General features: G+C 38.8%; 1 protein-coding gene across 1 annotated transcript; it reads right to left on the reverse strand.

Moving 5' to 3' along the window:
* Positions 1–1,044: 1,044 nt before the first annotated feature.
* On the reverse strand, positions 1,045–24,028 carry LOC129729687 (proton-coupled amino acid transporter-like protein CG1139). Its single transcript, XM_055688443.1, has 9 exons — positions 23,662–24,028; positions 3,629–3,796; positions 3,284–3,556; positions 3,132–3,216; positions 2,929–3,067; positions 2,637–2,767; positions 2,392–2,570; positions 2,156–2,331; positions 1,045–2,091 (listed from the first exon to the last, which is right to left on the reverse strand). Exons 2-9 carry the CDS (start codon positions 3,763–3,765, stop codon positions 1,850–1,852), a joined length of 1,362 nt encoding a protein of 453 aa, XP_055544418.1. The 5' UTR covers positions 3,766–3,796; positions 23,662–24,028; the 3' UTR covers positions 1,045–1,849.
* Between the last annotated feature and the right edge of the window lie 331 nt (positions 24,029–24,359).

Genomic DNA, 24,359 nt, shown 5'->3' on the forward strand with positions numbered 1-24,359 from the left:
AAACTCTGCCAAAACGAAATACATGGTGGCTGGCAGAGTGCGTGGTAGTCCGTTGGAGGTTGGTGCTGCGGTGGTGCTAGATGGGGAAACATTTGAAGTAGTCGACGAATTTATTTACCTGGGAACATTAGTGACATGTGACAACGAGGTTAGCCGTGAGATAAAGAGGCGGATAGCAGCCGCAATCAGGGCCTTTTACGGATTACGTAACCAGCTAAGGTCTCGCAGTCTGCAAATCCGTACTAAACTTGCACTCTATAAAACACTGATTCTTCCGGTGGCTCCCTACGGCCATGAAGCATCGACGCTGAAAGAGGCTGATCGGCGAGCTCTTGGTGTTTTTGAGCGTAGGATTTTGCGTTCAATCTTTGGCGGCAAACTAGAAAATGGTGTTTGGCGCAGACGCATGAACCATGAAGTGTACCAGGCATACAAATCGGCGGATATAGTCAAGCGGATAAAACAGGGCAGGCTTCAGTGGGTTGGGCATGTAGCGAGAATGCCGGATGAGCGTCAAGCGGAATCCCGATAGAGGTCGTCGACTTCGGGGTAGACCCCGCACTCAGGCCCGTAGCTACCATAGGGGCTAAGGGGGGCTTAGCCCCCCCACGCGTTTTCATTGCCCCTAGTGAAATTTTTCTAACTCGTATAAATAAAGCGAATACTTTACCTATTCACATATTCTAGATTAGCTTTTCAATATTTAAGCTAAATGTATCACTTCTTAATTACTTTTCTAATAAAAAATCGTCAGTGAAATTTCTGTGCCCCACCACGTTGGATACGTGCTGTCGACAAGGATGCACGCGAAATAGGTGTTAGGGGAGATTGGAGGATAGCAGCCCAAGACCGAGGGACATGGCGACGTATTCTGGATTCGGAACTGGATCGATAATCGGTCTGTCGCCTTAAAAGTAAGTAAGTAAAGTAAGTAAGTAGTAACTCAATCAACTTTATATAGTTATGCGCTCGAGTCTCGTTCTTTCATCTATTTAAGAATTTTTGCCATTCTAGATAATTGTGGGCTAAACAAAAACACGAAAATTGTGAATCAATAGATTTATTTATTTGGAAACGCTAGCCAAAATAAATTGAAACGATTACAAAAAAAGATTGATTTTTTTTTATAAAATTGTAGATGGGAGTAACAACGAAGGTTGGTTTTTACACAACGAAGAATTACGCCGATAGCCAGTGAACTGAATTTTGGCATGTTTATTGGTTGCTCAGCAGATGTCCAAAAATCCGGTAATTGTTATCATTATTCAAGCATCCGTAGGGCTTGGACCGAAAATATCTTTGGGACATCTTATAAAGCTAATACAATTACTATGTGTCTATGATATATATTTACGATCACAAAAGCACAATACAATTTTTTATCAAATTCACCATAATATAGGTACCTTATAGACAGAAATCGATTAGCAGAAAGATAATATCTTTGCTTAGAAGGTGGTGAGAAGTTTTTCAAGTATTCTCTCAATCAATATAACACAGGCACGATTCAAGTTCCAATCGATGCAAATGATATGTTGACCAGTAATTGTTTATCTAGAGTACTTTTAACTACTTTACATTGCTGCTAGCAATTTCCACATACAAGCATATTCTTCTAGTCGCAAGTGATGCAGCCCAGCTTTTCGCTTCGATGGTAGTTTGCGGTTAGTTCTATATTAGACCTAATTTTATCTGCTAGTTAATAGCAAAAAACAACTACAGTCTGTTGGTTTTAATTGTTTCATATCATATTCGTGAGTTCCTATCCTATATACATAGCCAGCGTGCTATTTGTAAGCTCGCTTCTGCACTGAGAAGAAATTGCTTAGGTTTTGAGAAGAAAACAAAACTACTGAAAGCTGTAAACGATGTCCCGAACACTTGTGTATGTTCCTGCGACAAGGCCGATTATACCGAATAGTATCAGAATGATGTCCTTCCAGAGGATTAGCTTTCCCGGGCCAAGCTTGTCGGGCCACAACACGCAAATTTCCATAATGGCAGGGAATGCAATTCCCAACGCCGACAGGCACAGAGCTCCGAAGAGTGAGATGAACAGACCGAGCCGTGGAATTGCAACCGCCAGTAGGACTAGAAATAAGATTAGAGGTAGGTAAGTACATATTAACTAGATAATAAACGAACGGTCACTCACAGGTAACGATGACAACTACTATGCGTACGAGCATTTCGTATACCAATTTTTTATTCGAATCCTTGTATCTGTCGACGAGATAAACGTTCCAAATAATATCAACCGGAACGTAGCACTGCAGTCCGTACGAAATAAATATTGCAATTGCGAACAAAACCCGTATACTTTGCGACAATCTGAAAAAAGCATCATTCGTCATTTTTTCATGTTTGATTTTGATTTGGTTATTTCATTACATCTCATTTTCAGGAAGATTGAGTGTGATACTACCCAACGACTCGGCACCATACTTCAAATACCCCAAGAAACCCATTCCGGCGTACAAGGCCACAATAACAATCATACCAACGTTGAGGACTCCACAAGGTCCACCGAAAGATTTCGGCGTTGCCATATTGTTTTCCAGCGCGATTATCTGAAAGAAGAGAAGTAGGTAGTAACTGAAAGATTTTGGCATACAGAATCACCACGAGATACTTACCACTCCAACTGCTTCTAGTGCGAAGAGTGTTGTACCGAAAAACAGTGGGAACTTTCCAATATCGGCAAAAGCTTCACGCTCCGAAAGAGGTGGCAGGTCATCCAAAATGTAGTACAGAATCATGCCGATGCCTGAGAAGTAGATAATTCCCTTACATATCAATAGAAACAACATTCTTCCAAAAACACACGCAATAAATAAAGTTTATTGCGAAATGTTCGGAACCGCTTGAGACACCATCTAAGCTGAGTAAATTTACAATTATTTTTCAGCCCATGTAGATTGTGCTTACCGACAAACGTGATCACATTTGCTAACGAAGAGAAAGGAGCCAGAATTTTGAGGTTACGTATCATGTTAATGCCTATCAGCGGTACCAGAAGTATCAGACAGTGGATTTTCACATCCAGCGTTAAGTAAACATCAACGAGCTAAAATTGAGACAAAAAATCCGAGTGAGTTTCCTAGTTTAGTTTTGCTTCAAATATACTAAACCTGCTTGATATTTGTGGCCACGAATACAATGTATACGCAGCAGATTCCTAACTGATAGACGATCATAAATCCATCTACGATCACACTGGAATGATCAGAATAAGGTGGTTAAGATTTGACTACTTTTTAATGACTGACACACAAATACTTACATGGCATACCGTGAAAACGGCCGCAAACACTGGGGTCCTTCCTCAAGCGCCATCTTCATCGAAATAGGATAAGTTAGAATGGGGACCCGGTGCCGCTTGCACAGGACATACTGAGCCTGGACCAGCACGTGTAAGCAGTAAGTACACAGGATGCCTATCAGTATGGTGTTTATCACTCCGGAGAGATAGCCGGAATTGTAGAAAGCCTGCGGCATCGCCAAAATACCGGTACCCAGTGAACCCTTAAGAAGGTGCACCAATGTTTCAAAATTGCTGATCGGAGAGAGTGAACATAATATAGGTAAATTAATGCAAATTGAAACAGAATGTTAGAAATATACTTACGTCGTTGGGTGCGGTCGATTCCGGTGCAAATGTGGATCATAATTTTCGTCTACAATCATTTCCCCGTTCCGAGATGGAGACGATGGTTTTCCAAGTAACTGCATGTCCACGTTGGTGTCCTTCCTGGGACTACTCATGGCGACGGTTGTTTAAGGAACTGCACACTTTCTGCCAAAGAACGAAACGGAACAAGTGATGTTAAATGGATAGAATACTTTCTACCTAGATAGGTCGATTGATACCCAAGGCTTCGAGCTACTCAACGAGGTTCAATTAAAGGGTGCAATCAAAGTACGACAGTCACTTAATTACTATTTAGTTCATTTGATGCACTCGGTTCTATCACCAAGAAGCACTTGTTTCAAAGCACGTGTTTAGCAACAGACGACACCGGATTGGATCGCAAAGTGAAAACCGGCTTAAATCAAGTCATGCCCTTGATCATGATCGGTTTGGTTATTATTTTAAGGTACACTCAACAAAGTGCACAATTGGCAAGCAGATAATCGCCCCACCCACACAAATTTTGTTGGAGCTCTTTGTAACGGATCTCTTATTTTTAGAACCGAACACACCTCTTGTCCACTAATATCAGCCGACCAGTCTGTATTTAAGATCCCTTCAGTGCAATTTATTTTGATCAGATTCAATTGAGATGCACCACTTGTGAAAGTGCATTCGTTATTCTGAATTGCTCGGTCGAAAATGTAAACACAGTACATGATGAATTCGTCGCGAAAAAACAAGTTGGTTAACCGGTTCCGTCCCGAAATCCGTACAATGGCAGTCGGCTGATATGACAGCTATGCACGTTAAGAATCTAAAGAATTTTTCAAAAGCCCAGAGTTCGCAATAGATGACTTATTGCAATACAAGAGACACCTGGTGGACAATGACCACATGTTTGGCAATGACACAGTTTTTTAGATTAGCGCTTTTTAACGAGGTGGAAAGAGAACCCTTTTGAAGTCGGTTAGGGATTTAGCAGACAATTTATGGCTTAAATGCAGCATAACTAAGGATATCGTGAAATAGATTGTCTGTGATGAATACCGCAAGGTTTTAAATTAAGTAGCGCAAAACTATTTAGACAGTTCAATAGAAGTTCATTTCGGTTTCTCTTTACTGTAATGTCAGACATTTTGTTTTCGTAGAACCGCTGCTTTTTAGATTTTGTCATATCATAAATGCTGTCCTACTTTAAAAATATGATACATTTATTTTCAATATATTTATTAAAGTAATTCACTAAGCATTAAACGATTTTTAATAATTATTAATAATCAAGAAATCATCGGTTTGGACGGTAAAAGAGCTATTGACAATGTTAACATTAGTTTATGTTTGTTTGTGTCTAAAAATAAATCTGCTTTTCATGGGCATAGGCTAGTCAGACATAGGAAACATTTTACTAGATTTGTAAGCATAAAGATGGTGAAACCTTTCAAATGTGCGGCGCTTGTACAGATGTCATTCACACATTGAGCGGAGTGTAATATTTGGCATTACTGCTGAATATAGATATCAGCAAGTCTGCTCTTGAATGCCCCGTATTGATAGATTGTTGGATGATCTGTTTTTTTCCACTGTTCGATTTCCTCAAGAAGGGCGAGGAATGGCCTATTTTAATCTGTCGAAGAAAAAGGGTCTCAAACTTTTCAATTTTGATCATTATCGACAATTGCCATGACGGAAATCAAATCTCTGATTCTCTAGCTTGATTCTGTAGCTGTTCTACGAATACATAAAATACTGTTCATTGCAGGGAAATCTTTGAATAAACATCAATTGAAAAAATTAACCTAAATTGTAACCATTCGGACGCCATTTGGTTGGTGATGAAAATACTCTGCAAAACAAATGCAAACTGTTTAAAATAGGTTCGGGTGATTAAAATAGTGTCTCTAAATTGGGAACTTCAATTAATCGTTGTTAATGTTTGCTAAAGCAACTTTATGAGTTGAAAACAATTGCTGATCCTTTAATTAGCTCCGTAAAATATCAAATTGTATTGTGCCGTGTCAAATGAATGTTGTGTGAACAAAAAAAAAACAATTGCTGATAGAGAAAAAGATAATGAATTAATATACCTGCTAATGGTTGTATTACACTTTACACATTTCAGGTATCTTGTCTCAATTAGCAGAAGGCTGGTAAACTGCTCAGAACAGGTTCCCTACTCTACCCGACTAACTACCTGACTAATTCATGGATTTGGAAACTCTGAAACGCAGTCACTAAATTATTAAGTTAAATACACAAAAAACATAACAAAAACTTCGAATTGCTAATGGTGTGCACCCCAAATTCATAACGATTGTTCCGAGCAAACCGTTTTATTTTTAGAACTAGTTGGCCCGTAGTGGCTAGCCACTTTCAAATGCATTTTGAACTATTAAAAGTTGGTATTTAATCTAAAATGAATTTTTTTTTTGAAATATCGAATCGAAGTTCAAGATGTAACTATGACACTATCGATAATTCGATGCAGATGGCCAGCGCTGATTTAAAACTTAATTAATTATCTAGACTGCGATAAATCCTTCGTTCAGTAGATCGTGGATTGATTGCTTACTCGAAAACGTATCTGCATCTCGCTTCTTTCGGATCCACTGCACAGCTGTTTTCTTCAATATCTAAAGACTTTTTCTCCATTATTTGATTATTTTCGGAAAAATGTTTTCTAACGATTAAATTTTTTGTAAAATTGCATAACTTGAATAATAGTTCATTTTCTCAATTGTTTGATGTTACATATGTTATATTCAAACTAAACTTACAAAATAACTCAAAATGAACGTGATTGAAAAAAAAAAACAATTTACAAAAACCATTGCTCGTGAAAAAATACTGGATTGCTCAAAAAAATATTCACCCATGCAAAAGTTTGTCTCTGCAATTTGTTAGTAACAATAGCAAAGCTTGGAATAACGAAGTTATTTATTTATTTACATTTGGTCGGCCACCAGCACAACTTGGGCTATTTGGGCCGTGACTGGAATAACGAAGTACTGTCCTCTTTTAATCATTGATGGGTAGTTCATATCCCTTTCTAATACTCCGATATAACCTCACATATGATAAATGACGCGCATGAAACATCCGTCATCTGCGTTCCATCACAGAAAATTTTTATAGTGTTGCGTAACAACATAACAATCTTCATCCCATCACCACCACCTTTGTCTACTTCTTTGTTTTTCATCTTCTTCTACATAAGCAAACAAATATTATTTGATAAAAAATAAAAAAAGTTGGCTTACTGTAGCGCATTTGCAGAATAGTAGATGACCCTATGTTTAATTTTTAAAACTTTGAAAATTTTATGTCGATATATCAAAATATCTTAAATCAAAACAGTTGATCAGATTTTACATAATGTTTAGAAATAATGACCAATAGCTTAACCCGATCCCGGCGGAGAGAAATCAGTTTTTACCTCAAAAAATGAACTTCAAACTCTTATTACTCATCAACTATAAACACAATTATCACAAACTGTATTGCATATTAAAGATCAATCTGTACCTTACTGAATGATTTCATCGTGAAAATTTTCAATTATAATTGTTGAATTTGAATAAAAGTTTGAATGTCACCCGTCGGGAATGGGTTAATCTTATAGCTAAGTTTTTTTGAAACAGCAAAAATTTTCATGTATCAGCAAAATAATTATCCCTTTCTCCGTACATCTTGAACGTCGTAGTATACTTAAAGAATTCATTTGGGGTACAATATGTGCAGCATGTCTTGTGAAGGTTAAATGTCTTTTCTATTTTTAAAAATATCGAAAAAAAATATATTGCTTTATCTTTAAGTACAACTTCTTGAGAACATTTTTGTAAATTTTGTTAGGGCTTTGAGTAATAGGGAGAAAGTTGGATAGATTTCAAGTGCGGGTTGTCACGCGCCATAAGCTAAACTAGAAACTCGATATGATGTTTTGCATAAAATGGCTTTGGCGAGTTACAGCCGGTTTTCTTCAATTTTTTATAAATGTTCATTATTAACGCCTTCGGTCGTAATTGGTATTTTTAATAAACAAACAACTTTTTGCTATCGAATACCTGTACTATTGAAAAATTACAATTTCAATGCATATAAAAATTGCTACACACTTAAATAAACCAAACTGCTTATTTTCTCGAGCAAAAAGGTTTACAATCCCCATTATTTTCTTGACTTTTTCATAGTCTATCCTAAATGAACTACAACAAGTACTGCCTTATTCCATCACTTGACAACCTAATTTTGATGGTAATGCCATGACATTACAGAACTTATTGGACATGTAACTATAAAGTAACGTTCATAATCAACTGACAGTGGTTTGGCTAACTTTAGATTTTATTTACATGATTGATATCTTTGATACTATGTCTTTCTTACATCTTCAAATTGCCTCCCGCTCTTTATTACGTTTTTTGCGGTTTTTGTCGATGCACCTGCATCAGAACCTATAGCCATGTGCTAATTTAACACGTGTGCCGAATATTAGTTAAGACGCAGTTAGCTATGATTTCCTTCCTCCTCCTTCCTACGACTGGCTTCATACCAGGCGAGAGGAGGTGAGTGGAGGACTAAAAGCAAAGGTAACTTGTAGTCAGAACAGGAGTGTTTGCGTTGCTACCCACAAACAAATAACAAACTTTAGTGTACCTCAGCTTCAGAGTTTTCTTGGGAAAAAGGCAATTTGAGTAACTTTAGTTTGTCGTGCGCGTGACTGAAAGACAAGCAAACTATATATATTCCGATTCCGAATTCTGTCTGTTCACGAAAAAAGTATTTAGGTTGATGGGCTCCCACAGACAGTTATTATAAAATAATGCACTCAAGGATCTGAGTACAACATTTGACTCGTTATGACGCTCTGAGTCTCTGGTCAAAATTTCGAAATCGTCGTACGGTACATTTTTGAGTAATGCCCTTTTGAAGGTTGTAAAGTACAAAAAAGGAATGATATATAAACAACGAAATAGTTATTGTAAAGCACATGGTTTCTAAATAATGTACGGTGCAATAAATAAAAATGATTTGCGTATTTTTCAATGAATAATCGAAAATCCTTCTAATTCTAGAAAACATAATATTTAATATGTAAAATAAACACATGTTTTTCTAAAAGGCATTTCCATTGTTTTGAACGTGTGAGCAATATTTGGTAGTTATCTCGTTACGAAATATATCCTACGTTTTTAATATTCGGGTACCAAAAAAAAAAACATGTCGTTTGGTCACAAACAAACAGACGTACCACGAAATTTATTTCCGTGGATTTTTGATTTGAACGGTCAATTCAAATGAGTTTCAGTTATGCGGAATATCCCCGCCGCAGCGGTGGTGGCGCTGATGTGCTTTTCCCCTTTGAACTCAGTTGACAGTTGTCGCGCGCCGTGCTGCCACAAACACCAGGAAAGCTGAAAGTTTATCTTTTGCGGTAAATGTCGCACAAGTTAGTCGGAACCATAATTTTCTTAAAATTTTGCATGGAGTGGTACGCCTGTGGTTTGGTAACAATTTAGAACTATAAAAAAGCAAAGCTTTGGTGCTACATTCCGATTCGGAACTTGACCCTTTTGTTTTTTATACCCAGACTTCGCAGCGCAAATGGCGGCGAATGGTTGGACACGTGTCACTTAAGATCCTATTGTGGTCATTCACCTCTGTCCAGCAACTCCTGTCCCAACCTCCACGTGGTGCCGACCGGGATACGAGTAACCTTAGCGGAGATTGGGTAACCAACCTCCGGTGGAAACTTTGGTCGTATGCTGACTGGGAAGGGGGAACGTACGCGGCTGTTTCCCCATGTTAGGGGCGGCGTACAACAGCGTCTGATTCGGAGCGGGCGGCTGAATCATGAAACGCGGTGCTTCGCCAGCTATTTCAAAGACGGCAGCCCCGTCGCGAGACTATGTATCGCAGCCTTAGTATAACAGCATACCGAATATTAAATACTACGAACAATTCATATATAAATACGCAACGGAATAATCGGCATGGACCTAGGCGAACGAAATAGGACAACGATTATTGGAAACTCGGTACTTGGAATATAAGGACTCTACTCGAACCGGCACACCAAGTATCCTGGCTAGAGAGCTGCGAAAGGTTAATGTGGAGGTTGCAGCTATACAAGAGGTGCGGTGGCCGAAATTGGGAGAACGCGAATTCCGGGCAGTAGATCCTATTGCGAACACTTCATTTAAGTACCACATCTACTACATCTACTACACATCTACTACAGCCTAATAAATGTGTACGCACCGACCAACGAGAAACCCGATGACGAAAAGAAGGAGTTCTATGAGCTCCTGGAAAAGACATACAATGAGTGCCCTGGACACGATATAAAGATTGTCATCGGAGATTCAAATGCACAGGTCGGGCAGAAAGACTTCTTCCGCCCCGTAACTGGTAAGGAAAGCTTCCACTCTACTACGAACGACAATGGCCTGAGGCTTGTTAATTTCGCTGCAGCTAGGGAAATGGCTATCTGTAGCACTTATTTTGCACGTCGAAACATACGTAAGCACACCTGGATGCACCCGAATGGAGAGCTTTGCTCTCAAATTGATCTCGTTCTGATTGATGGACGGCACTTTTCAGACGTTACAGAAATGAGGTCGTTCATTGGACCGAACGTTGACTCGGATCACTATCTCGTAGTAGCCAAAATCCGCGCCCGGCTGTCCAACGTGTTGAAATCAAAGGCAACGAGGAGGATGCAGTTGAACATCCAGCTGCTATCAACTGAAGGAGTGGCTGCAAAGTACTCGCAAAAGGTTGATGAGCGAATTGAGGAAAGAGTTGAAGGGAACCTGAATGAACAGTGGAGACACATTCACAGTTCGATCAGCACTACAGCACGAGAAGTGTTGGGTACAACTGTGGCAGCTGCATACAATGAGTGGTTTGACACCGAGTGCCAGCGAGTGACGGAGGAGAAGAACCACGCCAGGGGTCACATGTTGGCCACGGGTGTGACTCGTCAGAGCGTGGGTAGATATCGAGATGCTAGAACCGCTGAAAAGAGACTCCATCGCCGGAAGAAACGTCAGCATTGGGAGCGTATTCTTGCGGAGGCGGAAGGTTGCTTCTCCAGGCACGATCCGAGGAGCTTCTATAAGAAGGTCAACGGAATCAGGAATCGGAACGTGTCAGCCCCTGTCATGTGCAACGATAGGGAGGGGAACCTGATAGTCGATAAAACAGAGGTGGCCCGGCGTTGGAAGGAAAACTTCAATGTGCTGTTGAACAGTAAGGGAAACAGTGGAGTCGAAAAGAGCAGGATGACTATTGAGAATGATGGTCAAGCTGTGGATTCACCACCCATGGACGAGGTGAAAAAAGCAGTGAAAGAGCTGATAAACTGCAAGGCAGCCGGGAAGAATGGCATTCCCGCCAAACTCTCCAAAGTCGGGAGCGAACAGCTGTATAGTGCCATCCATCGGATTATGCTGAGAGTGTGGTCTGATGAAGAATTGCCCTCGAACTGGTTGGAGGGTCTTATATGCCCGATCTACAAAAAAGGTCATCGCCTGGACTGTAGCAATTATCGGGGCATAACTCTTCTCAATACCGTGTACAAAATTCTCTCCCGCATCCTGTTCCACAGACTTAGGCCGTTGCAGGAGACCTTTGTTGGCAAGTACCAATGCGGTTTTCGAAGGGGACGCTACATGACGGACCAAATGTTTACCTTGCGGCAAATCCTTGATAAATTTCGAGAATTCAACTTGCAGACGCACCATCTGTTAATAAACTTCAGGGCAATGTACGATTCAGTTGAGAGAAATGGGTTATGGAAGATTATGCTCGAACATGGCTTCCCAACAAAGCTGATTAGGCTGATACGTGCCACCCTTGAAGGTTTTATATCAAGCGTCAGGATAGCCGGGAAGATGCCGGACTGTTTCGTGACGTTAGATGGTATACCAAGGGCTGGTGTGCAGAGAAGCGGCACCATCATTATGAAGTCGCACATGCTTCTAGGTTTTGCGGATGATATCGACATTATTGGTATTAATCGTAGAGCAGTGGAAGCGGCCTTCGGACCTCTCGGGAGGGAAGCTGCGAGTACGAAGTACGAAGTACACCAGTGGGCTGGGCACAGTGTGTCGAACAGTTGACATTTCTGCATGACACCGTATCGAAAAGTACTGTTGCCTCACTCGCAGACTTCGACAGCAGCGTTCAACTGTACGCTTCGTTATTTGAAAGAATCGTGTGACGAGAAGCCAACACGAGTGGTTAACGATTCTCTTTTGTGTCGATCTTCGGCCTGGGCGACATCTCGACTGTCGCACTCTCCGAATGACAATAATTAGGAATAACGCGACAGTTTAGAACAGCAATATAATGGAAAATAAATAATTTCTGTATTCTGCCGAAGAATATCATTAATCGTGTAAACCAGAAGATTTGAATCTTAATAACTTCGTCTTTAGTTTGGATCTAAACTGGTTGTAACTTGAAACACGAATGCTTGTGAAAGCTACATATATCTTAGAGCAAAGTAATATTCAAGTTTGCAGCCGTTCGTGCTGAATCGCGTACATGAAAAAGTTACAAGCACGACACAACATATACGATAGAATACCACCCGTGACCCGATATTATAATTATTTTATTATTTCTTTTTGTGAACTTTTTCTTTCAAAAAGAGTTCGCTGTAGGTAAAATTTTATTTAAATTAGGCATTTGACATTCAAATAAAGAGCAGTACAATAAACGCATGAATCTTACAAATTCAATAAACGTCCGCGGACCCGAATAAAAAATCAATGCTAAGTAAATAGAATCCACCTCAATTCGTAATAAATGCCATATATAGCACAGAGAGCTACAGGCAATGACACTGAGCCAGAGATTGTCTTCACAATGACTACAATATGAAGACAAGTGAGCGAGAGAATTGTTGTTCATGCTGAATTCGTGACAAAAAGCAAGAGATAACAGCAGAACGTATGATACCTCGAGAGCGGCTACTGTCGCGTAGCGTTTCATTCCACAATGGCAATCACAAAATCTTGCTGCTGTCGTGTGAATGCTGTCGCGTACCAGTACAATTCTCTACCCTGGCTGGGCATAGTTCAACACTCCTCCCTTCTCTAGAAGAAGCTTGCATACAAATGAAACAAAAACATCTCCAAAACTCGAGAGTTAATCAAGCAAAATGAAATCAAGTTTGGGATGTGGGAAATTTTCGGATATTTTTATGATGTTATGACACCCCTCCCTACATTGGAAGAGAGGGTGGTTAATAAAAATATCTGCATTAATCTAGAGCTATTCAAACAAATGGAACCAAATTTGGCATGCGGGAGTTTATGGGAATCAAAAATATTTTTATGGTGGTACAACACCCCTTCCTTCTCTGTAAGGGAGGGCTTCCATACAAATGTAACACAAATTTCTGAATAACTCAAGAACTAATCAAGCATATGGAACCAAATTCGGACAGTAAGGATTTCAAGGTACAAATACGTTTCTATGATGGTTTGAGCTCCGTAGCCGAGAGGTTACAAAGTCCGCTTTGGTAAGCGGGTGGTCGTGGGTTCGAATCTTAGTAGAATCAGGCCATTTGGTTGTCAAAGGACTTTTAGCATGGGTTTATTCTCAGGCTCCCTACCACGTACCCTTCCTTCAATCTGGATTCTACAGTAACCTTGTTGACTCTCCTCCTAACAAAATAAGTCCCTATTATAATAAAACTGGTGTGAGTAACATATGGAAGTTCTCTCCAGGAAATTGTAACTAGGCGATATTGTTAGGATGGACAGTGGCTCGGTATAGTAGAGCAGTGAGCTTGAAACGAAAAGGTAAATTACACATAAGCACTGATATGAATGACAAGCGTATCACTTACTTCAATAGTGTTACTGTTAATAATATGAAGTGCGGAGTACAGCAAACACCTGGGCAATATCACAATAGATCTAAGCTCTGGTCGCAGTGATGAGTCCACACAGAAAAAAAAAATGATGGTTTGACACCCCTTCCGACTTAGGAAAGAGAGAGGGGTACCAAACAAATGAAACACATATTTCTACCAATTATGCCGGAAAACAGCCGAAAATGGCCGAATACCACTCAATATCGATATTTCTGGACCCAGACTGATGCCCAGAGGTTGGAAATTGACTTCACATGCCATTTTGAAATCCAAGATAGCGCCATCCGGTTTCTGGAAAACTACAATAGATTTGATGTAGAGCGTCTAAAAACCGTATCAGAAGCGATGATACTTTAAGACAAATCTCATGACGAAGATGTGTTCTCATTTCGAAAAAACCAATCATGAAATGTCTTGCCACGATTTGTCTTTTGAGTTTAATCGTATCCAATATCCGATTCGTTATGGATTTGCAGACTACAAATAAACCGCAAGGTTAATTTTTGGAAGTATGCATAATCAATTCAGAATGTTTAAAACTAATTAAATAAAGAAAACATGAGTGGGACGAAATTCGCCGGGTTAGCTGGGGCTACATATATTTTAACAAGCAATTACTGTCGACGAGAAAATTTAAATTACAGTTAACGTAACGCAAAATTATCATCATTATCAGTTTTCAAGTTATCTTCCAAACCATTTTTCAAAATGATTACCCTCGAATACTGTGCTAATATCTTAAGAATTTAGTTCTCATTGGCCCTGGTGAACATTGACGCACAGACTAACAGTCGTAACACTGGAACCCAGAGATCAACACCATCTTGGGCGGTGTTACTCAATCTCATGCGTTTTTGTGGTTCCCAATTTGTCACATGAACAAGCGCCAGCCCAGTTGTCGAAATAGGATACGTAGAGCGAGCATGGCAGTAGATGGTGCTAGTGTTACTTGCGTAAAGTACTGTTATCATTCGAGCCATTATTTTATTTAAAATTTACTCGAAGTGTTATGTCTGTTATTCCGTGATTGGATTTTTGGTAGTACAAAAATTGAAACAGTTTTTGAAATGGTGAGATAAATATGGGATCGGAGTGAAAAATAATTTATATTAATAAAATTTACTCAAGTATAGTTTTGTTTATTTCTTAGATAATTACAAGAAATTTTGTGTTCAATCTGCATTTTCTTCGCAAACTTCTTCGTAATGAGATGATAATGGGAACACATCCCCTACAATATTAGTATGGTTTCACATCTCCCACTTTTGTGTGCCCCCAGTGAATGTAATCATACGAAAAATAGCGTGGTCGAATTCCGCATCAAATCGGTTCTGTCACGTCACAACGAACGGAAATTTTATTTACACCCTTTGGCATTTCACTCGTAAACACTGAGTGCATGATTTCCATCTCTTGTCAACACTCGAATTAATTTGCCCGAGTAAGTGTTAGTACACTTGTCGGTAAGCGGTTGGCATTCACAAATTTGTCGCCTGCCGGAAAACGGTATCCCATATGCTTTTGGTTGGTGGCCACCAAGTGCAAGTTCACGAGCTTACACTCAGAAGCTCACCATTCGAAAAATGCATAGAAATTTTTCTTTACTCGTAGTATATTTAACCAACTATTCCAAAAATTATTCGTTAGAATTACCTTATGGCGTCTGTATGCACATAAATGAGATAAATAATTGGAGGTTTATAAATTTTGATTTAATTACAATCGCGAGTACGAAAATGCTCTTGGCATTGACTATTGGAGGAGAGTTATATTTATCCGATCACGATCATGTGCACCGACGATGTATCGACGGAATCAAATACAAGATAAGTAACTTACTCACTGTGGGATACGAGCTGTTAGGTTAGAGCTACTCAATTACTCAAAATTAATGTTAGTTATCAGCTCATCTCATTCAATCGGTAAGATCTGTCATGGCATATTAAATTAGAATTTTTTTTTTGTTTTTAGTAAGAAAATTCGTCCTAATTGTTTACTATAATGCATATAAAATCCATCGACGTCACCTCAGCTAGGCTCGGAGGAAATTGATTTGACCGGCACGACAGTACAAATTGATGATATTCAGTAGGCATGTGAACCAATTGAACCTGTCACAAACGTAAAAACTGTCATGCCGGTTCCTGCCAGGAAGATACACACAGGCAACTGGTGACCGACATCACGAGAGTTACATTATTGTCACTTGATTACGGCTTGAAGCTCGCTCGCGTTATTTACGAACCTGCAATCAGGCATTGATGGTACGGTGTGCGGCGAAGAAAATAACCGTTTTCTTGACACTAGTGCAAGTGCATGTCTGACGACTACGACGACGACGACGACGATGACGATGGAAAGCAATAGGACTTATCTGATTCAATTGAGCGGTTCTTGCTTGATTGGAGAGTCTTGTGCGAATTAAGCACGGTAACGTTGTGGAGATCTAATTTAAACGTTTGCACTCATTTGGAGGTATTCTGAATACAAAATTACTTAAACGTGCAACCTTCGGTTTCAACATTTGGGTAACGAAAATTTCCTGAACTTATAGTAAGCTATAGCAAAATATTAATAGTATACACAGTGATAAAAAAAAGCGTGTGGTAAAGTTCAATTCATTGCAGCGGTTCTCAATCTTTTTTTGTCCGCGTACCCCTTAGCGATATTTTTCATAGCGATTGTACCCCCTCGCTTGGAATGTTCTTGCAGAGTGGGAGAGAGTAGTGGTAGATCATGTTGTGGTAGTCTACTTCAGGTTTCAAATTGAACTATGGTTTGTTTGATTGCTACAGTCACATTTGAAGAGCTTTAAATAGATTGAGCAACATATGAAGTATTTTGAAGAAAAAATGCTTTGTCCGCCATTACTGTTTTTTCTTTCGGGTACCACCTGAAGGCATTTGAGTACCCTCAGGGGAACGCGTACCCCAAGTTGAGAAACGCTGGACTATTGCAATTGAATCTTTAAATTCTCTCAACGCCAGTACAGGTCGCATTCGATTATTCGGAGTTTTGAAATATATTTCACTCCGAATAACCGAAATATCCGGATAGTGGAACCGGTAAGTAATTTTTATTTATTTTATTTTCGATTGTCAAGAACTGCTAGCTCGCCAAAAAATTATTGTACTCGGGAATCGTGCCGTCATAAAAATTTAAAAATGGTCTCATGACTGTATGTTGATGTTTGTCATATATGGTAATGATTTAGCTAACGGCTTTCAATTTATGTATTTCAGAGATGTCTGAAGGTTTTTTATGTGCAACAGATTTTCCAAAACGAGCTCCGCAAAAATTATAAAAGGAACATGAAGTTGCTAAAATACCTATATACCCTCTTTATACGTACGTGAAATAGTATATATGTTGGATAATCGACAGTTTTCGGTGAAAAGTAGACTTAAAAAAGCAATTATATCCGAACGTTTCGACCTACTTTATTACAATTTTTTCGGTCATCCTCAGCAGATTCTAAAATACACATAAATACAATTCTCGTTTTAAATTTAACAAAAAAACACTTACTTGCTACACAATCTAGGTTATACCGGCGTTTCAACTTCAATCTATCTGTTTTTTTTTTCTTTTTTTCCTTTCTCTTTTACTATCGATTGCTGTCAGATCGTATTGTTTTTAGTGTTTCGAACATCCCGTTGTAAGCAGATCGGAATTTTATCGAGTCGCGTTGTAGGTTGAAGGTATTTTTTTCACCTTTAATTTTTATATGGAATGTTTCCGAAATGAGCCTCGTGTCAGTTTTGGTTATTTCGTCTAAGATTCTTGTGCTCTCAAAATCGAAAATATGTCCTACATTTATTGTATGTTGTACTAGTCCTGTGTTCCCTACACTTTTGGATTGAATGTCATTTTTGTGTTGGTCTAATCTTTTTTTTTTTAAAATTGACTAGTCTGTCTAATAAACGATTTACCAGTGCATACGCCGCATGGTATTTCATAAACCACATTAGTTTCCTTTGTTTTTCAATTTTGTAAAAACAATGTCTTTAATTTTATCAGTTGGTTTAAAAGCTAAAACAATATTGAACTGTCTCAAATATTTATTTAATTTCTCTCTTAAGCCTGGTATATATGGAGTTGAGACAAACTTGGGGCACAGTGTCGTCGTGGTTGTTATCGTATTATAAAGTTTTGTTGTTCGCTCTTGTATCAACGTATTGATTAAAAATTTTGGGAACTTATTATTACTTAGAATGTATCTGACTTTTTCTAAGCTCTGTGGTCTATATTCTGGCTGACTTAGTTTCAAGGCTCTTTCTATCAGTGCTATAGCTGTGTTCTTTTTGTGACTAATAGGACTTACAGAATTATAGTCTAGATACCTTCCTTCTAAATCTTTAGGCAACCATTCTGTAGTTACTTTATTGTTCTCTCGTCGAACTACGGTGTCCAAAAAATTCAGTTTCGCATTGTCCTCCAACTCCAAGGTAAATTGCAATCTCGGGTGGAAACTGTTGAAAACAACTAGCATCCTATCTACTTCATCTCTTCGTACAGCTGCAAAGCAATCGTCTACATATCTCTTGAAGAAAGCCGGTGTGATGTTTTCCTGTTTCAATTGACCTAGCGCTGTATTTTCTAATCTCTCCAAAACTATATTCGCTATCACAGGGGAGAGTGGTGATCCCATCGGTAATTCAAATTTTTGTTTGAAAACTCGATTCCGAAACACGAAAAAAGTAGACGATAGTATCAGCTTCAGTATTTCCATGAAATTTTCCTTTGGTATGTTGGTGAAGTTCCTCACTTCATTCCACCGTAGATCAATGGTTTCCAAAGCGAAATCGGTGGGAACATTTGTAAAAAGAGAAACCAAATCTAACGAGAATAGAATTTCATCGCTTGCTGCCGAATATTGTCCACATTACTCTCTGCTGCCGAATATTGTCCACAAATTCAAAGCTATTGACGATATGACATTCTGATTTCCCGGTAATATTTTTCAAAATGCTCGAGAAGTATCTTGCAATTTTATAAGTTGCTGTACCAATCGTTGAGTTAATCAGCTTCAATGGCCTATTCGGTTTATGAATTTTTGGCAACCCATAGATTCTTGGTGGATTGCAGTTATACATTTTTAGTTTAAACTTTGTGTTCTGATCGATCCATTCTGCATTTGCCCATTTATCAATCAATGTGTTGATTTTTTTTAAAGTGGCTGATGACGGGTCAGTTTTTAACTCCTCGTATGTGTCTACGTCACTCAATAGATCACCCATTTTTGCTTCATACTCTGTGCGATTCATGACTACAATCTGCTTTCCTTTGTCCGGCTCATTTCGGAAACATTCCATATAAAAATTAAAGGTGAAAAAAATACCTTCAACCTACAACGTGACTCGATAAAATTCCGATCTGCTTACAACGGGTTGTTCGAAACACTAAAAACAATACGATCTGACAGCGATCGATAGTAAAAGAGAAAGGAAAAAAAGAAAAAAAAACAGATAGATTGAAGTTGATACGCCGGTATAACCTAGATTGTGTAGCAAGTAAGTGTTTTTTTGTTAAATTTAAAACGAGAATTGTATTTATGTGTATTTTAGAATCCGCTGAGGATGACCGAAAAAATTGTAATAAAGTAGGTCAAAACGTTCGGATACAATTTCTTTTTTAAGTCTACTTTTCACCAAAAACTGTCGATTATCCAACATATATAAAATCAAGCGGTGTTGATCTCAACGAAACAAAGTGATTTCGACAAAGAATTGATTGTTAACAAAACTTCCAAACATGTTTTTCGTGAAATCCAAATCCATCAATACCTACATTATCATAATACATGATTTTGCTTTATTTAACTCTGATCAAATTAAATCTATTACATAAATCTTATTATGGAATCAATTTCCAAGCCGTTACATAGGTTCACTCATAGGGAAACATAAGAAGGTATGTTGAACAAAATAATCAACAAGTTCCAGCGAAAAAATCATAACAATCAACAATTACAAGGAAGTTAAAGTTCGAAATTATTAATTTTGGTTTTTGGTTTGACAAATTTTTTTCATTTGCCAACAAGGACATTCACAAGGATATCATTTGTTAAGTTGAAAACAAAAATATATCATCTAACAATGTTGAAATGTGAACAAAGATTCTGAATAGATCCTAGTGAATCGACAAAATATTCAGAAGCATTCGCTGGCTCTTGAGCTTCTATAAATTTGTATTTTCAGAAATATACTCTTTCGATCACGATCATTTAGTGAATATCGAAAATAAAATGCAAAAACAAATCTTATGATCATTGCAAAAATGTTCAATTCTTGTTGAGTAGTTTATTTTTTTTTTCTAAGGTAACCATATTCATGAGATAAACTTTTAATCACTATCAATGCAGCAGCATTGCAGTTTTTCCTTGATTTTACGGAAATAGAAGTCGTGTACCACTGCGATGATAGACGACGAGAGAGCAGTGGCGCTCTGCTCCACAGAATATGTATATTATACTTGTTGCTGTTGCTTGTTGCTTTTACCAACATGTTTTCTTTCAAGACATCAGTTTTTATTATGCTCTGACAGCAGGTTTAGAAGTTGTTGAAGTAAAAGGCTTGTTTCAAAACTTTTCGAAAGATCTTTACCTTCGAGACTTCGAATTAGTCTAAGTTCATGGAAGCAAACTTAAATTGACCTGTTGGGACGGGGAAACTCTGTCCATTTTTTTTATATTGAAACAGAAAATATCACAGATAATGGTTGGTGTCCATTCACATCGTCTGTGCTAGGAATGCTCGCGTATGATTGATTCATTGTTCGCGTAAATTTTCTTGTAAGTTTTTATCAATTTTCACCGTTGAGCAGTGAAATAATAATGATGACTAGCGTATTATAAAATTGTTATACGTTTTATCTATCCAACAATATGTTGGTTATTGTTATCCATCATGTGGTTATGCTGTTATCATCGTTTGAAATCTGACGCAATATTTGCCAGTTTCGTTTCCTATTTTACAGAATGCATCCCAGTATAGAAAACAAAGTTGTAGTCCCACGTCAAAAGGTCATATACCAACCAATTAAGATATTTTCGGAACCAGGATGATATTTTCGGAACCAGAGTACCCAGATGCTATTTTGAATGACTTCCGGTACGTCTGGGGTCGTTTTCAAGTCTCTGACTATCATTCGAGTTCCGTAAGAATTCATATGAGGAAGTGTTTGATCAATTTTGGCTGTTTTTTGGAAACCATTGCTTTCCGAGCTCTGGGCGATAATTTTCATTATAGGTGTCTGGTCATTTTAGGTTACTCCCGAAAACCAGAAGTTACTATCTTGGAATTCAAAATGGCGTCTGGGATCTTTGTCAGGCCTCTGGACCTTATCCCGATTCCGCAAGTATTCATATGAGGTGGTATTCGATAAATTTTGGCTGTTTCCTGGAATCCGTAAGACACAGAATTTTTAAAAAGCGGTAGGAGTTGATTGAGGAATTGAGTAGTTGATACAAAATTCTCTTCTGCAACCTGCGACTGGGAGCGTTGCAGGAAACCTTTGTTGGCAAATACCAATGTGGAGTTCAAAGTGACCAAATGTTTACACTGCGACGAATCTTCGATAAATTCCGGAAATTCAACTTACAGACTCACCATCTGTTCATAGACTTCAGAGCAGCGTACGATTCAGTTGAGACAAATGACTTATGGCAGAGCCGGTGAGATATCGAACACTTTCGTGACGTTAGCTGGCTTAAAACAGGGTGATGGGCTGTCAAACTTCTTTTTCAACAGGTTTGCGGACGATATCGACATCATTGGTAGTAATCGTAGAGCGGTGGGAGAGGCTTTCGGACCTCTCAGAATTGATAACGTGCGATAATGAGGTTAGTCGTGAGATAAACAGGCTGATAGCGGCCGCAAACAGGGCCTTCCACGGATTGTGTAACCAGCTGAGGTCCTGCTGCCTACAAACCCGTACACAACTTGCACTCTATAAAACACTGATTCTCCCGGTGGCCCTCTATAACCATGAAGCATGGACACTGAAAGAGGCTGAACGGCGAGGTCTTAGTGTTTTGAGCGTAGAATCTTGCGGTTAATCCTTGGCGGCAAACTGGAAAATGGTGTTATGCGCAGGCGCATGAGCCATAAAGTGTACCAGGCATACAAATCGGTAGATATAGTCAACACAGTAGGCTACAATGGGCTGGACATCTAGCTAGAATGTCAGAGGAACGGTCAGAAAAAACTATTTAGCAGGAATCCCAAAAGAGGCCGTCGATTTCCGGGTGTACCCTGTACTCTTTGGACAATGTGCCGTCGACAAGGATTCCTGCGTAACAGGTGTTAGAGGCGACTGAAAGATAGCAAGACTGAGAGATGTGGCGACGTATTCGACACTGAATTCGGCACTGAATCGATGATCGGTCTGTCGCCGCAAAAATAAATAAGTAGTATATATTGACACACCAAATTTGCATTTCATAGCTATCGTCAGGAGTCTTTTCAATACTCGTGTGAAATAGAAACCCCTCTAATTGATCTCCATTCTTGGAATTCACACTCAGGATTCTCAGTGTGACAATTAGAGTAGTGATCTTTAAAATCTCCGCGAACCAGCTAAAGTGAACCTGATCGTTACCAATTTTTCAAATCGTTCACAGTGAAAGATTTCGTTTCCAGGTATGTTTTTACGGAGTTAGCTACACGTGACCGAGCGTTGTCGTGCAAAACAATCACTTTAGCGTGCTTTTCTTGCATTGTAGCCGTTTCTTCTTCAACACTTGTTTCAAACGCATGAGTTGACATCGGTAGAAAGCTTCTGTGTTGGCACCACCTGGCTGTAAAACTTCATAGTCTATAATACCGAGCTGCTTCTACCAAGCACACATGATAACTTTTGAGCCATGGATATTCGGCTTAGCTTACGATGTTTATACATGGATGTATCATCAATGATCTTTTTCGCTTCGGATGATCATAATGGATCCACTATTCATCGCCACTCATATTTCGATGCTAAAACTGTTTCTTTTTCACCGTTCACGGAGCTGTTCGCAAATAGAAAAACTCCGTTCGATGTCTCGTGGTTTTATCCCATATGGAACTCAATAGCCTTACTTTTTATTCAGAAAAGACCACGCCTAATGATATTGCCAGTAGATGTTGTGTTTGACAAGAATCTTCTTGAAATTTCTGGAAAGTTCATTGAATAGATAATGTTTTCAAAATAAAGGGTACATGTGGTTTTTGATTCTATTCAGAATGTTAAATCAAGACTAGAACTAAACTAGAGTAATGTTATTTGCTAACAGAAATTGTAAACAACCAGATTCTCATCGAAGTACGAAGAAAAACGTCCTTCTATGCCAAAGTGGAAAAGAACACGTGGTTTAAGATGAGAAAAGGAGCGGTCTGTCAAAACGATGCTATTTTCTAACCCAAACACTCGATGATTGAGTCTAATATTTTAACTGCAATGTTGTGTTGAATTATTGTCTTTCCGAACCAACACATGCTTTATTTAAACCAGCGGAATGTGTCAAAACATCATTTTATGCTGATTTGAGAAGTGTTTCCTATAATCATTTCAATTGTCAAGTATCAACACTAACCCTCTCCAGAATCAGCCAGCATGTAAACATCAAGAGCAAATAAAAACCGCGTGTTTTTGACGCGTCTGTAAAACATATCCGGCAAATCTCAACGAATAGAACAAAGAAAAGGGAGGAAAATAAAAGCATTCAAGTGCTACCAAAACTCCTTAAAATCTTAATTCTCACTTATACGCTCTGTAGTATTCACATTGAACAATTACGTGACAATGCAACAAAGCTCAAATGTTGATAAATACACAACCACAATTTGTCAAAACCTAACAATATGGTACAGCTATACGGAACAGTTTAAGCTGAAAACCACCGTCGACAAAAGCTTCCCACGCGAAGCACCCGTTTACAACCCCCACGAACTGGTGGGTGGTAAAATCTTGCCTATCTCTCTATATATACACACCAGTACATGTCGACATCCGCACCGTCCCGACAGAACTCTCGCAAACACTTTCGTTGATACTGATGGCTTTCATCTTGACGGAGAGGAAAACTACTTTGCAGATGAAAATCTGACAACCACGATAGACAGTCGGGGGAAAATGTTTTGATCTGCACTCAACTTACCTGAAAATATAGGTCTGAAGGGCGCTCTGCTGAAAATTACATAACGCACCCGCTAGAAAACGTTGCAATCTCTCTGCTCGTCCTTGCACTGAATATATCTGTTTTGAACTTGAACCAAAAAAAAAAATACACAGTATGTCTAGCAAACAAAAAAATCAACCGATTCTATCCAGCTGTTAACAGCGAAACTTGTTAAATAACATAACTGCAGTCCTCGCAAAGAGATAATCATAAGAAACGAAACCTAACTAACAATCAGGAATAGACTGACCACCACAAAATCTTCCCCCTTTTTTCGCGTAGCGTTCTACTGTTGCTGTCTATTCCGGTCGGTTCGGGAGCTGTGATCGAACTGAGAGAAAATTTTCCTCTTGGCAGTAAAACGTTGATTATGGCGGTACGATGAGCGAAACCCCGCGTACTTCCTGCGAAACCATTTCAACACGACCACGGCGAGCACGAGGTGAGCTGCAGTTTGTTCGAAAGGGCGCACTTCCCTCTTGGGTAGACAGAAGAGGGTAACGAGTCGTGAGAGAATTAAGCTTGGACCATGTTTCAACTAATTTTGAAAATAGCGGTCCGACCAAATAGCAATGAATTACTGTACTGTATGAATACTTTCTAGAAACAATTGTTGATGAACTATTTCGCTTAAATTGTAAAATACATAATATAAAATTATTGCTTCGCGATATGAA

The sequence above is a fragment of the Wyeomyia smithii genome, chromosome 3 (genome assembly GCF_029784165.1).
Source record: "Wyeomyia smithii strain HCP4-BCI-WySm-NY-G18 chromosome 3, ASM2978416v1, whole genome shotgun sequence".
Lineage (NCBI taxonomy): Eukaryota > Metazoa > Arthropoda > Insecta > Diptera > Culicidae > Wyeomyia > Wyeomyia smithii.

Bases quoted from the DNA above. Each gene is read 5' to 3' on its own strand.
- LOC129729687 (XM_055688443.1), bottom strand. From the start codon at position 3,765: ATGAGTAGTCCCAGGAAGGACACCAACGTGGACATGCAGTTACTTGGA. The intron at 2,768-2,928 runs GTAAGCACAATC...TCTACTTCTCAG, and splicing joins AAATGTGATCACGTTTGTCG to GCATCGGCATGATTCTGTAC. The intron at 2,092-2,155 runs GTGAGTGACCGT...TCTTATTTCTAG, and splicing joins AGTAGTTGTCATCGTTACCT to TCCTACTGGCGGTTGCAATT.